This window comes from Zalophus californianus, chromosome 15, assembly GCF_009762305.2.
Source record: "Zalophus californianus isolate mZalCal1 chromosome 15, mZalCal1.pri.v2, whole genome shotgun sequence".
Lineage (NCBI taxonomy): Eukaryota > Metazoa > Chordata > Mammalia > Carnivora > Otariidae > Zalophus > Zalophus californianus.
The window spans coordinates 60,790,041-60,804,684 of NC_045609.1; the positions used below are offsets into that span (position 1 = coordinate 60,790,041).

The window sequence follows — 14,644 nt, forward strand, 5'->3', positions numbered from 1 at the left end:
GCCTCTGGCCTGTCTTCGTGTCTTCCTGTCTAGCTCAGCGCCTAGAAAAAAGCCAGTCTCAAGCTTCTCACCTGACCAACAGGTTGCTCCGCCAGCGTCATGCAAGTAGTAGTCATCCCTGCCTGTCCCCACCTCCAACATCACCAGAGCATCCAGAAGCAACCAGACATCAAGTGTCTGCAGCCTGGAAGCAGAAAGCCACATGTGCTCTCTAGATGTGGTAGATGAAGCATGGGAAATCAGAGGAAAAAAAACCCAGTAACCCCACGTTAGACTTCATCAAGTCTACCCACAGTGTGGAGAGGGTCAGAGAAAGCAGAGGATGAGAGCCTTGGCTTTAATGCCTTCTCCAGGTGGGCAAGCTCCTGCCTTCAAGACACGGGTTCTTCAGCCTGCACACCGACAAGGCTCCAGTCCCCAGGGCCAGGGCACACACTGAAGGGCACCAACTTTAGATGGGGCCGCTGTCCAACCTGCTGTGAGGATCAAATATTATACCATGAGCACATGACCATTGTTCTAGAAGCTGGATTATGGATTTGCTGTAGGAAGAAGCAGAGGTGGAGACAGCAGTGTAAGCTGAGCAGGGCCAGAGACAAGTCTGAACACAAGAACATGGAAAAGAGGGGCACGTGGGTGGCTCAGTCGTTAAGCGTCTGCCTTCGGCTCAGGTCATGATCGAGCCCCGCATCAGGCTCCCTGCTCAGCGGGGAGTCTGCCTCTCCCTCCCCCACTTCCCCTGCTTGTGTTCCCTCTCTCACTGTCTCTCTCAGAATGTCAAATAAATAAATAAAATCTTCAAAAAAAAAAAAAGAACATAGAAAAGATATAGGTGTGTCTATGTGTGTGTGTGGGGGGGGCTCACAGCAAAATATGATTTATAATTATTTTAATCTCCTAAAAGGTTCTCCCCCATGACTTGAAATTCTCTTTTGCAAATCAGGACCCTGCTCAAGATTTTGGAGGTTATCACATCGCAACTGGCACTCCATCTGCCCCCCTCCTTTACTTTTTTGTGCACTATTCATGTTTTAAATTTGCATTGCAAACTATGAAAAAGGAAAGCTTCTGCAGAAAGCAATTTCCTGGGCCAGCAGTTCTTGGACTAATATTCCCTTTGCAATTACCATGGCTTCTGCATGCACATACCCCCCCTCCCTCCTCCTTCCTCCACTCTTCCCTGTCTTGCCAGCACCTTCTGTCTGAGCCAAGCCAATTGGACAGGGTACTACAGACCAGGTCACAAACTAGCCCCTCTGAAAACGCCCTAGCCAGAGAAAGAAGCAAGGAGGGAAGGGGGCAAGGATCTTGGGTAATCAGCTTGGTAGGGCACTCCCGAGGCAGAAAGGTTTCATCCGCAGCATATAGGCAAGGGAACTCACACAAGACAGGAAATAACACCCCCCCCACCCCCGCTAAGGTTAAAATCTGGAAACTTCAAAAGAGTCCTGTTCAAGAAACTGCTAGAGAGGCACAGGATTAGCAGATGTCCAAGCCACACAGCCAGGGTTTAGAATCGGTCCGAAGGAAGAGAACACGGTGGTCAGCTTGCTGAGGCATAAAGCGTCCTTTACCATCATCCTATGGAGAAGCCCTAGTCAGCACAGCAAAATTCATAGTCAACACAGGCTTTCTGAGCGTCTTTACAGACAGTTCCCCTATGGTCAACCTATTCCACTGCTGCCGACGGGGTCTATTTTTCTTGTCCCAACTCTTAGGTCCCCAGCTCCTAACCTCCCAAACGGAACTGCTATAATAATGGAACTCACTCACACCCAGAAACGGTCATGGGCAGCAGAAATCCCATTTTGGGTCTTAAGCCCATGACCCAGCAGGGCCATGTGTGACTGCCCTGAGCTCCGACACTGTGGACTGCCAGCTGGAGAGCCCAGGGACCAGGACTCTGGGAAACGCAAAGGTGGTGGGGGAGAGAGGGACACCTTTTCAAAAAACTTGGTTTGAAATGAAAACAAGGAACTTAAGACTTGACTCCAAACTGAAGTACCAAAATCTGTCCCAAATGGCCCAAGAGCCAGCCACTCACAGCAGGAGGCTGGGGGGGACCCTTCCACCCCTGACATTACCCCCGAATGCACAAACATACACATGCTACTGACCCAGCCACATCTCATCATTGCCTTATTCACTTGGGCCCAGTACAGACCCTACTCCACCCCCAGTCCACTTGCAAGTGTGAGTTCCATTGCCCCAAGAAACTAAAATCACAGATATTTCATGAGGATGCCTCTTTTGACGGATCTGAGTGTTACAGCGAACAGGTGGGGAAATCTTCTTAAATATATGAGTATTATCATGACAGAGCCACTGGAACGGATCAGTGCCGTAAGTCAGACAGGGCTAGAAGTTTCCGCCCCGCCATCAGGTTCCTCTTTAGCCTTGACAGATCAAACTCAAGCCGAAGCAGGCTACAGAGATCAGCTCAGCATCCGAGCCAAAGGTCTTCACAGTGAGGGACCAAAGCTGCCCTGGCTGGGCCTCTGTCGGCCCGTGTCCCAGATTAATCACCACCAGAAGGGGCCTGGACACCAGGCTGCAATCCGAGCCCAGCAGCACCTGCACGGGGGTCGCCCCAGCAACTCCCGCACTCCTCTCAGGCAGGACTCCGGGGCGTGAGGGTGGCCACCTGTTGACTAGGCTACCTGGGGCAGGACAGCAGGACACTCAGCCGCCTTGAGTCCTGCAGATAAGTCACGGATGGCTTGCGTGGATTCATGGAGAAAGGAGGAAGGTTACGGCAACTCAAGCAGTAAAGTCAGGGCTCCGAGAGAAAGAAAATTCTCGGCCTCTGGACAGAAAGAGAGAAAGGCACCAATGCTCCTCTCTTCACTGTCTAGAGGGGCACTCTAGCTGGAGACCAGCAGTGGGTGAACTCAGCCCTGAGGCTATGAACTAATGAGATGCTTTGGGGTGTTTGGGACACATTCTTGTCATCTACACATCAACAGGATGCTGATGGGGAGGATAGAGACCAGAGCAGGGATGTCTTTTTCAAAACACCGCCAAATGCTGCCAGGTATGCCTTATGAAAGGAACCTTAGAAACCACTCTCCCTGTGAGGGCACAGAAGAGCTTCCTCTGAATGCCAGAGAACAGGTCTCAAATGAGCGCTTAGATCAGTAAGCTATTTCAGACATGTGTACCCCCAGAGCGAGCAACTACGTACGGTGTGTGTACACATATCTGTCGATGCTAGAAAGCACTTTTCAGGACCAAAGGGCCCTGTTATAAATTCTTCTCAGATGGCAATCTCTTTTATATTGTTGTTTCTCTGAGAGTAGGAAGAAGTATTCTTGAGGCTCAAAAAAAAAAAAAAAAATCAAAAGGAGGAAGATAAGCATGAAGATCTGTATGTTAGAACCATCTGTCCCAGGTCCTCACTTGTGATACAAGGAGCAGGCACTCATGGATGCAGCCTTTCCCACATGTTCCATGGCCCCAGGGAAGGAAGGGTGGGAAGGGGTCAGAGTCAGATTGGAGTGTGTGTCCCTTGAAAGAGCAGAGGAGAGGAGAAAGGGCTCCTACACAGCACCTTCGTGTTAGAGGGAACACCCACATCCTGACCGTTACACCTTGTACCTCCAGAGCTCCAGCTCCAGGAATTCCCTTTGAACTCCAGCTGCAACCTGGCGAGGAGAGAGCAGTGGCTACAATTACACAGTGCTGGGGGGGGGGGGGGGAGTGCATGTGACAGGCCATGAAAGGTCCCTGCCTATAAAACAGACTGGAAAACAAACCCTTAATTTAAATGTTAATGAAAGTGCTGTGGAGACATCAGAGGCTTCCCGGCTGCTCAGAGAACAGCTACACCAGGCCCAGAATTTATGGCTCCCCTTCGCCCTCCCGCCTCCTTCTCTGCCTCATCACCCACTGAAGTTTAGAGTGTGAGTGTGTGTGTGTGTGTGTGTGTATGTGTGTGTATAAAAAAACCCATCAACTAATTTTAACATTAACTCCATGCTTCCACCTGGGGATGTGGATTGCTAAATTATGTGTTGGCAGAACAGTGATCAAAGGTGGACAAACACAGGCACACTGCACACACCACCCAGAAAAGTCAGGGTCCGGCAGAGAAAGGACGTGCTCTCTTCCTGATGAGGGGAGAGAAGAAACCGCCTGCCGCTGTAGGCAGGGACTGGAGCCAGGAGGGGCAGGCGGCAGGAGAGCGGGAGGCAGGCCAGTCCCTCCAGTGCGCTATTCCCCCAGCTGGGAACTCAGCACACCGTATTACCCGTTGGAATGGTCCCCGTCACACGACCCTGTCTAGTTCACGGTGGCTTCCCCAGGGTCTAGCACGTAACACTGCTTAAGTATCAAGACACAGAGGTGGGGAGAGAAGGGGAGGGAGAGAGACAGACAGCCATGTGGAGATGGAGAGAAAAAGAATGTGACCAAGACTGAGGGATGGCCACGTCTCCCTGTCAGGAGGGGTAGGGTCTCAGGGTATGAATGCATCTGCAGTACCCTATCTTCTGCAGCAGCTTCTGCTTCTATTTGTGATGTTTTATTTAAGTCCGCTCTTGACCACTGAGCCAACCTTGCTGGCCAGGGAAGAAGTGGCTCCCACAAATGGGTTCTGGGCCAGCCAGAGCTGGCTGGGTTGCTGGTCTTAGGCCAGCAGCTCAGCACATGAGCCTCCCTGTGCCCATCCCGCCCTGGGCAGTGGCAGAAATCCAGGGTCTTGAGGAAGTGAAACCCACCCCTGTGGCATCTCATCTTTGCTACTGATGGATACACGTGTACCCGCTGGAGAGGCTTGGCTTAGCGCAGGCAGGGAACTCCAGGGCACTGCACTGAGATTTGGCAGGACCAGGCTCTGTTTCGGTTGTATCCCTACACTGATCCTTTTCCAATTTACAGTCATTTCAGGCTGGACCAGGAGGCCCATCTAGCACTACCAAGAGCTCCATCTTTCTCCAGGTGTCATGCCCCCTCTTCTAGCCATGCCCGCCCCTGGCCTCTCCTCGGTGTCTTTGCGCCTGTGACTGTCTCATCCAGGACCACCACACGCAGGAGGCTCCGTCCTGTGTGCTCTGTAGCCTGGCAAAGGAGGACACCGAGCCACTCCTTGCTTAGGGAAGGTCTCCTTTCCCTAGATTGGCCCCAGAGGAAGCTTCCCTCTGCCCCGGCCCTGGGAAGGCAGGACAGAGAGACCGAGTTGGCCACAGGCCAAGCCACAATGTAAACACGACAAAGTCAGCCATCAGAGTCTCTCCTCAGGTTATCGAGGTTAGCGTTCCTTTTCACAGCCCAGCTCCTCATCACCAACCAGAAAGAGCAAAACTCAGAGGCACAACTGCTACTTTCGACTCATTTTCCCCTAAAAGCTCAGTTATGCAGTCCAGGGCTACAGGACTGCTGAGCCACTGGGAACCAAAAGAATCCAAACTGAAAGTTGGCTGTCTCTTTTTCCAATCTTTCAAACCTTTCTGTCAGAGAAAACTCCAGATGCAATTACCTTTCACTAAAGAAAGGTGTATTTCAACAGGCTGGTGAATATGCGTTTACCACACACACACCACACAGTAAACCCTGTAGCCACTGGAACAAACACCCTGCTCTCCCCAGAAACCCACCCCCTCCCCAAACAGTACACAGTGATTGCTTTCCTTCCAGACTCTCCCTCACCTCTGGGAGAATTGAAGCAAGCAGGAGCAGCTCCTCCATCAAAACCCCCCAGAGGCCACAACTCACTTTACAAATTTGAATCGGTACATTTCATGCAGATTTGGACTATTCCTCCCAAAAACAAACAGGCCACCACAGTAAGCAAAGTTACACAAAATTATATTGTATATTTAATAACACAGCTAAGTCAATTTTCTACACCTATACCACTCATATATCTCCCTAATGACAGAAACAAGAGAGAAGGGATTAAAACCCAAGTGTCCTGGGAAGCCTTTCTGACCACACTCACTCACTCGATAGCAAGCGTTGTTCGGAGATGGAGAAAGGAGTCTGCTGAGCACAGGGCAATAAATATGGTGTCTGCAGAGGAAGGAGGAGCTGTGGACTCCTCACTCTTCCCCTAGCAGGCAAATAGGGCAAGTGGGTCTCCACATTCATTTCACCCCCCAGGGCCCCAGGCCCCCACCCCCCTGCAAACCAAAGATGGATAAGCATTCACACTCCCCGGATGGTGCAAGCGTTCGGCCGCCTGAGTGAGCCCAGGCCTCAGGCATGTAGTGCTCTCCCTGACCCCTCCGACCCCTCCACCTCAACTCGGGCCTCTAGGAAGAGAGAATGTTCCTCAGGCCCCAAGAGCCTTTCAAGGGCCACAGCTATTGTCCATCATGCTGGTGGATGAAGGCACAGCTGTGCCCTGGGGTCTGCCTCGTGGTCGTCACTCAGCACCACAGGACACGGCTCTAGGCTAGAGACCTGAGCTCAAACAGCCACCTCTTCTGTCCCACACCACGTGTGCCCTGCATCGGTCTTCCCCAAGCCTCACTCTCCCTCTGCTGGAGAAGGCGGAGTTTCGGGCACTTAGTATCACCTGGCAGCCATTACAGTTACACGCCCATCTCACCTCACCACACAGTAAAATCCTCACAGGAGCCGCCATCTACCAAGGATCCGGTCAATACGTGGGGAGCAGGGAGGAGGAAGGAAGGGAAGAGATGGAAAGTCGAGGGAAGGAAGGAGTGTTTAGCAGTTCCTTATTTCCTCACGCTTATTTGCTAAAGTTATTCAGCTGGAAATAGTTTTTAAATGGCAATACAACTTATTGCACATTTTAAAAATTCTGCTTTTCTGTGTTACTCCTGGAAAAGTGCTCGGAATCCAACGTGACCTCAGGAGCTTGTATGTGAGCTACACAAGCACACACACAAGGACATACGCCCTTATGCCCCAGGTGAGCCTCCCACAGCTCCTCTCTCTTCCATCTCAGCCTGTCCTCCTTTCCCTCAACAAACAACTCCAGGCCGGGCCCCCTCTCCGGAAGGAGGGCTTCACCAGTAAGTCAGGAATCCTAAAAACAGGATCCCTGGTGTCAGGGCAAGAAGATGGGCAGGAGGGCACACAAGAAGTAGAGAAAAAGGTCCTTGTCTGCCACCCTCCTGTGGACACTACCGGTTTTCCTTCTGTGGTTTCGAGCACCTAAACACCGCTCTAAGCCCAGATCTGGTATTAAATATCACCCTCCACAGCTGTTTACCAATCGAGAACTCAAGGTCATGGGAGGAAGGAAAGGTGACATTTGGACACAGGACAGAATACTGGCTTTCCCCAGTCACAAGTCCCTCAAATAAAGCCTGAGGCTTGAGGTTTCATGTTTCTTACAAGTGTCTAAGCACACACCTAAGAAAGGAAGGCAGCAAAGCCCCAGCATCATAGATAAATACGATGCAGAGCTCTGACAAATTGTTTTCAATGGAAGAAAGATTAATTAAGAAAAGGGATGTAGCAGGTCTTCTACCCATTCAGGATCCTTCTAAAGGGATGAGGGAGCACTGAGAGACTGGGAAGTCATCGAGTCAACCAGGAATACCGGCCCCAGAGGGTAGCTGCTGCCCAACCCCCCGTCACGTTCTTTGTGAGGGGTTCACGGCCACGTGCCAGTAGTGGCCACACGCACACCGATGACCGTACTCAACAGGGTAGGTGGCAGGGAGGGAAAGAAAAGACAGCCAGCGAGGGCAGGAACACATGGGGCGGGGTGGGGGAGGAAAGATTCCTGCTGAGGGTCCCGCATCTCAAGAAGACTGCAGACAAGCAGCGTAGCTCCAGGAGGGACAGGAGAAGCCCCCAGCCAAGCTGGAGACATGAGAGCAACTAAAGCCTCTGAACAAATGCCACCCAGGAGAGGAGAGATTCTGTTTGACATGATAAGATATCCCTTTTAGCTTTGCCAAGTATTTTCTTTTTAAGATTTTATTTATTTATTTGCCAGAGAGAGAGAAAGAGAGCAGGCACACACAAGCAGGCTCCCCGCTGAGTGAGGAGCCCGATGTCGGGCTCGATCCCAAGACCCTCGGATCATGACCCGAGCTGAAGGCAGACGCTCAAGTGACTGAGCCACTCAGGCTTCCCTGCCGAGTACTTTCTTATTATCTCAGGTTATCTTCACAATCATCTAGTGAGGTCTATAAAGGAAGCAGTATCCACATTGAAAAAATGAGGAAATAGGCTCGGAGAAGGGAATGACTTACCTGAGGCCACCCTGCTGATGGTGGCAAAGCAGAACCGCAGTCTTCCAGAACAGACCCTGAGGCCAGGAGGCAGGGTCTCCCCAGATTGGAAAAATGGAAGCATTCATGGACAGGTTCAAATTCATGGACACGGAGGGAAGAAATGGATCTAATAATGGGATGAAACCGCCCTAGCCCAGGACATTTCAGGGTAAGAGAGAAAACGGGGGAGAGAGCAGCAGCATCCACTGCAGCCATCTAGTAAAGCCAGGATCCCCAGTGCAAACTATTTCCAAAGAGTCCACAACATCATCTGTCGAGCTAGGGAAAAGGTCATCTCAAACAACTGTGGTTCAGGAGCTGAAAAGCCAGTCGACAGTGACTGAGAGAGTCATCTTAGGGCCAAGGAAATACGCCAAGAGGACAAGGAGACTCTGAAGGAGAATGAGAACAAAAGACCCAGGTTTTCACCGAAAATGAGGCACATCAAGGACTTAGCAAAGGGTCTGGCACAGGGCAAATGACCAATACACACGTATTGTGGCCACTGTTGACTAGTACTGGTACTGTCAGAAAGCTAGGTCCTTCCTCAAAGCCAGTCTGCAAGTTGTGGCCAAAACAAAACCCAGTTTACTGTGTTCTAAAATGCTTCTTAATGCCGAGGCAGACTCTGACCTCAACCTCTTTTACTGAAACTATCTTCAACAGTTGTCATGCTCTATTCTGTTACGGGGTAGCCTGACACATTCCAGAGAGGTGGCTGGAGCAAGGGATGGGGTGCTAGTTGAAGCTGGCCATGTCCTTTGGCCTAAATCTCCAGCCCTGAAGAGCTTCCCTCTACTACCGGCCCCATCCCAGCCCATCCCAGTCTCCTGAAGCCAGCAGATGTCCATTGGATAGTCACCAGCCCACCTGCCACCTCCCACAGGCTGTTTTGCCTTCCTTCAATCCTTACACACATCCAGCCCACAGACCCCCAAGCCTGGCCAACGGGCTTTAAAAGGGGCAGCAGTGGAAAAACACTGCAGAGGGGACCGTGTCTGATGGCTGTGTTCTCCACCGTCCGCTCCCACACACTTAGGCCTCTCTACTCCCTGCTGGTCTTTCCTTCCCTCTTTCCTAGGATTGCTAGAATGATTTGTTCTGAACAGCGACAGGTTTATAGGTTAGCCGACACCTCCGCTCTGTGGAATTTTAATTAACTTCTCCCATCGTCAATATGCTAAGGAACGGGGTCTCCATTCTCTGGGGTCAGCAATGTGTTTCAGGTCCTGCTATATCAGCCGTCAAATTGAAGAATTAATGACGTGGCTAATCGGCTCTAATTCTTTAGAAAGAAAAAAATTTTAAAGGGAGTTGTAGAAGGGGGCAGGAGGGGTACAGGCTCCATGGGGTGAGGAGAGGGAGGCTGAAGGGGGCTGAGTTGGGGGGGGCAGTCAACTCTCTCGTAAAACTAGTGACTGACTTAAACCCCGTGTTGGAGGGTGGCAGCCCTACAGCTTGCCCACTGATCACTTAGGTGAGGAGTGAGGGATGAAAGAAGTGAGGGAAGACCCTAGAAAAACAAACACTCTGATAGAGCAGGTGCAGGAGAGAGTCTCTGTACCCTGCTGGGGAGGAGAGAGGCTCTGCCTTGGGTCAAGAAAGCCTAGAAAGCAGAAATCAGGATGCAGAGCTCACTCGTTTACTGGTAAAGCTAGAGAAAAAGAGGCCAAAGAGTAAAGTAAAGCTGCCATCAAAAATTTGGCACTTCTGCTACAATTATCACTCTACGCCACATACCTGTCCCCAGTTGGACATGGGCCCCACGCCTCTCCTGATGACTCAGGTCTGTAAGGGATACTGCAGAAGACATTTTCCAAGGGGGAACAAACCAGATGTGGGTTGTGAGAGCAGGATGGCCGGTGCAGTAACTTCCCCGGAGTGCTAACAGGCCTCTGCTTTGGAAGTAACCCCGGAGAGCATAGGTTCCAGAAGGGGCACTCTTGTAACAGCTGGTGTCAGTCACATTTTAATGGTATTTTTTCCCCTCATATTTCTGGAGTAGATGCCTAGGAAGTTAACCTCTGGAATGCTGTCTCTACCCCACACATATATGAAGTGAGCCACAGACCTCAAGCCTCTGGAGGATTTTCAAAATCTCCAGAAGACAGGCTCAAAGCAACCCAGAATACACAGGGGGAAGATTTCCTAGCCCACCCAACCTCAGAAAATAAAAGCATTATTATACAGGACAAAACCATACCCCAAAACGTCTCCCTTACCTTAGTACTGGGCTGATAGCAATGGACCAGACTCTGTCTTCAGTCTGGATGGTGTGTAAGCACTGCCCCAGCCGACCTGAGGCCAAAGGCCAAACCTGGAAACAGGAGAAGAGACACTCTCGTTGGCACTGCCTGGGACTGAGATGCGGGGTGAGTGTCCCGGGAAGGTGGGGGGCGGGGGGGGGAACGGAGACTCCTTTCTGTCCTGCATATGCCGAGCTCAGAGAATGAGCAAAGGAGCCTCCCCAGCCTCTGGCTCACCCACCCGACTCCCAGTCCGAACCACCCTCCTTGACATCCACCTGAAAGCCCTTCTTCACCACCCAATCTTGTATCAGGGAATCAGAAGCTCCACACTCTTCAGCTGAGCCTTGACTCAGCAGGGTGAGCAGGTGGAACTCACCTCTCTTAGTAACTTCCTTGTGTTTGTGGGTTTTCCTTCTTCCTATCTCTCAACCAGATTTTTCTTTGGGCGGTAGGGAGGAGGATGATCAAGGCCCAGTATGGGGGAACAAAGATGGAATTAGAGCAGAATTAAGAGAGAGGAGTAAAAAGAAAGACACAAGGGAAGGAGAGAATGGAAGAAGAAGAGCGGCTTCAAAGCACGAAGGTGGTGTGTTGTTGTTTGTTTGTTGATAGTGCCCAGGATCCAGTGCTATTCATGTCAGCAGGGAATTTAGCACCTAGTGTCACCAGAAGTAGCAGAAAAGCTTAACTCTTTTAAGCTTCCATATCTTCTACAGGTTAAAAATATTGCTTGGAGCACGTTATCTGGTCCCTATCAGTCAGGAATGTACATTAGCAGCCACTCCGGGCTTAGCTCTAATCAACACTCAGGGAGCCCTCAGTGGCCAGGGCATTTAGAAATCTCCCATTAAGCACAAGGCCCCCCTCACCTCACCCAACCCCAGATGACACACTCAGGGAAATAAGCCTCTACCCAAACAGAAAGGAAGCCTCGAATGTACAGGGCTGTCCCAGACAGTGGCCAAGGAGGGATCCTGAGGCTGCCAGATGGCTCACTGACCTCTCAAGGTCCCTGCAGTGCTATAAGGGGGAACACACAAGAGCCAGTCAGGACCTTAGATGGAAGAACTTTCAGGAGACATTCCTTGAGTTTAAGGGGCAGGTGACGGAGTGGGGGTGGTCTTGCCTTCTTAGGGTCACATGACATGTCTTCCCTATAAAAGGATAAAGTGTTTTAAGATTTTGTGTATGCATGACAGGGGGAGGAGGGTGTGAGTTCCTTCCAATATAAGGAAAAGAAAATAAACTTAACAAGAAGATCCTGAACAAGGAGGGGCAGAAAACAAAGGTAAATACCACAACTTTCCTGGAGTGCCAGGATTCTGGCTTACCCTTCTGGATCTACAGCCAGGCCACTTTGCCTGTAACTAGGTGCACTTCTAATGTCTTCTTTCACACAGTCCCAGCCCGGAGGAGAGGTTTGCCTTTTCTCAGATGCCAACTCTCTAGGAGGCAGGTTGGAGGGTGAGGCGACACTAAGGCCTCTGATTATAAAATCTATGGGGCCAGCTCCAGTCCTGAACTCACCAGTGCCCCCCACGGAAGGGGCTGGTGGATTCTGGCACTGTGCAAACCACAGGACAAGGTGTCTGGTCTCCAGGAGGGGCTCAGGAGGCTTGCTGCCGGTGCTGAGCATGACGTTGGGGAAGTGCTGCCCTAGCAGGAACCCGAGTGTCATGACGCCTGAGGGAGGGGAGGTGACAACAACACGCTGATCACACCTTCACCCTCAGCGGTCAAATCCAAAACAAACCCATCCCTGGAAAAGATATAACTCAGTAGAAGTGGACATTTATATAGTCCTTTCAAAGAGCAGTTGACGATATGTATCAAGACTCTTAAAATGACCAAAGCCTCACACCCAGTCATTCTATTGCTGAAGATTCTACCCAAAGATAATTCTAAAATGAAGAGAAACCTATATGGTAAAAATATTCCCAGCAGCCTACGGCTGCAGGAAGAGCAGATAGGGCAGGCGTGGGCTTTGGAGTCAGACACATGTGGGTCTGAACCCAGTTGTTATTTATTATCTCTGATCTTAAGGATGTTTCAGGACTTCTTAGCCTCAGTTTCTTCATATGTACAATGGGAAATAATACCTATCTTCTGAGGGCTGCAGAAAAGTCAAGAAATGCATAAAGCACCAAACACAGAAACCCAGCATCTGGCAGATATCCAGCATTCAATAATGGTGGGTCTTATTACTCATTAAGCCATTGAAGATGACACTTAATAATAATATGTAATAATAATAGAAAACCTTATAAAATAAAGTAGATACAGTAGGGTATATTGGATATCCAAAATATATTATGAGCATAATTATGTGGGGAAACAATTCTCCTAAAGGAGAAAAGGAGAAAACGAACAATTGTAAGGTGCTTAGCATCGTGCCTGGTTACTTATATATAAACAAGCAAACCTCTGCACTGAAAAATAACTAAAAGAAGAAAAAAACAAGTTCAAATGTTCCTTCCTTCATAAAGTCTCCCCTTTCAAGCCAGATGTGATCTCTCCACCCTCTGAACTTTCTGGCCCTCTCCCTAGAGCCTTACACACTTCACAGTCCCAGCCACTTCTCATCAGCTTCAGAGCCACTGCAGGCATGTCTGAGCTCGTCTCAAGAAGAGAGGCTGGCTCTTCCTCACCTTTGAAGAGCCCCAGTGCCTTATACACCATGCCTTGCATATAGTAGGTACTTTTTTTTTTTTTAAAGATCCCATTTATTTATTTGAGAGAGAGAGAATGAGAGATAGAAAGCATGAGAGGGAAGAGGGTCAGAGGGAGAAGCAGACTCCCTGCTGAGCAGGAAGCCCGATGCGGGACTCGATCCCGGGACTCCAGGATCATGACCTGAGCTGAAGGCAGTCGCTTAACCAACTGAGCCACCCAGGCACCCTATAGTAGGTACTTTTAAGAATAAATGGAAGAATAGAGAACTAAGGGAGACAAGGAAAGAATGGTCAGGACCAGCCCAGTCCCACTGAGAACATTCCTACATTCCTATCACATATCAGGATGGAGGGGCAATCCAAACTAAGTCACGGTAAGTTTGAAAGGGGCGGGGGGTGGGGGGGGCGCGGGTAAGAAGGCTCCCTGAGCAGTCTCTAACTCAGAAGTCTTACAAAGAAAATGTTTTAGTTCCTTTCATCCCAGTAAAACAAATCTCTTTCCTAAAACACAGTACGTATTTGGGGGAACTCCCAACAAACTGGCTATAGATGTTTACAGGCAAACATGACTAAGTTCTCATGTAGGTTGGGGTGTATTAGAAGCCTACAGAAGCAGCTATGGGACTGCAGACGCCACCAAAAAGAAATGGAGGGCTGGTTATACAAGACTAGCGCTGGGTAATGTAGAGACAGGTCAGGAAGACGAAGGCAGCTAGAGGCAAAGACAGCAACGGAGAGGGAGCAGCAGCAGCATCCAGAAATCTGCAAAGATGAGCTGGCCTGGAGGTCACTGGGGAGCCCCAAAACAGCAGGCCAGCTTTCTGGAGTTGAAGAACCGGGGCGGGGGTGGGGAGGGGATTCTGTCACTGACTTAAAAGAAATCCTCAAAGGAAACAGGATGAACTGCGGTGACAATTTTATAATTAGAAAGTACCTACTTTAATGCTTAAAAAAAACTGAATCCACCAAATAGGGTTGAGTCGGTACTTAAAACATGAAACTAACCCAATATCCCAAATATTGGGATTACTATCCTTTGACTACAAGCAGTCCATCCCCCTGAATTGCTACCTTTGGTCAAAAAGCTTAGCTTTATACTGCTCTGGGTGTCAGACCACAGAGAAGAGGATAGAAGAAAGGGATGTCACTGAAAAGGAGGGGCCAGGGGAGACTTGAAGCCATGACAGGAAGATGCCAGAAGGAGATGGGAATATTTTTAGGTCACACTGGCAAAAAGATTTCTATGCAAATTGTTTCTGAGGAGTACAGCAGGTTAAGGCCAGTTTGTTTGCAAGGAATGGTACAAGAACAGTGACCAGTCAGAAACCTGAAGTAAGTATAGGGTAGGGGAAACAGGAAACAGGCAATAGGAAATTTAGTTTCCAAGTTGGTTCCAAAGATTTTTCTGGGCTTTTCTCAGGCTTCCTGTGCTAGTGTGCATGTCTCTGACAGAATACAAAGTGTAAGGAATAAAAGAGCAAAAGGAGGAGAAACTTCCAGAAGTAAAAAGGAACATATGTTGCCCTTC

The 14,644-nt window shown here is 49.8% G+C and overlaps 1 protein-coding gene across 5 annotated transcripts in view; it reads right to left on the reverse strand.

Annotated features, from left to right (window-relative positions):
* FBXW4 (F-box and WD repeat domain containing 4) overlaps positions 1–14,644 on the reverse strand; it is an 81,889-nt gene that overhangs the window by 43,680 nt on the left and 23,565 nt on the right. For all 5 annotated transcript variants that reach the window (XM_027596097.2, XM_027596095.2, XM_027596093.2 and 2 more), the window contains exon 5: positions 10,418–10,512. In XM_027596097.2, coding sequence (XP_027451898.1) covers positions 10,418–10,512 — 95 coding nt within the window. The remainder of the gene's footprint in view (positions 1–10,417; positions 10,513–14,644) is intronic.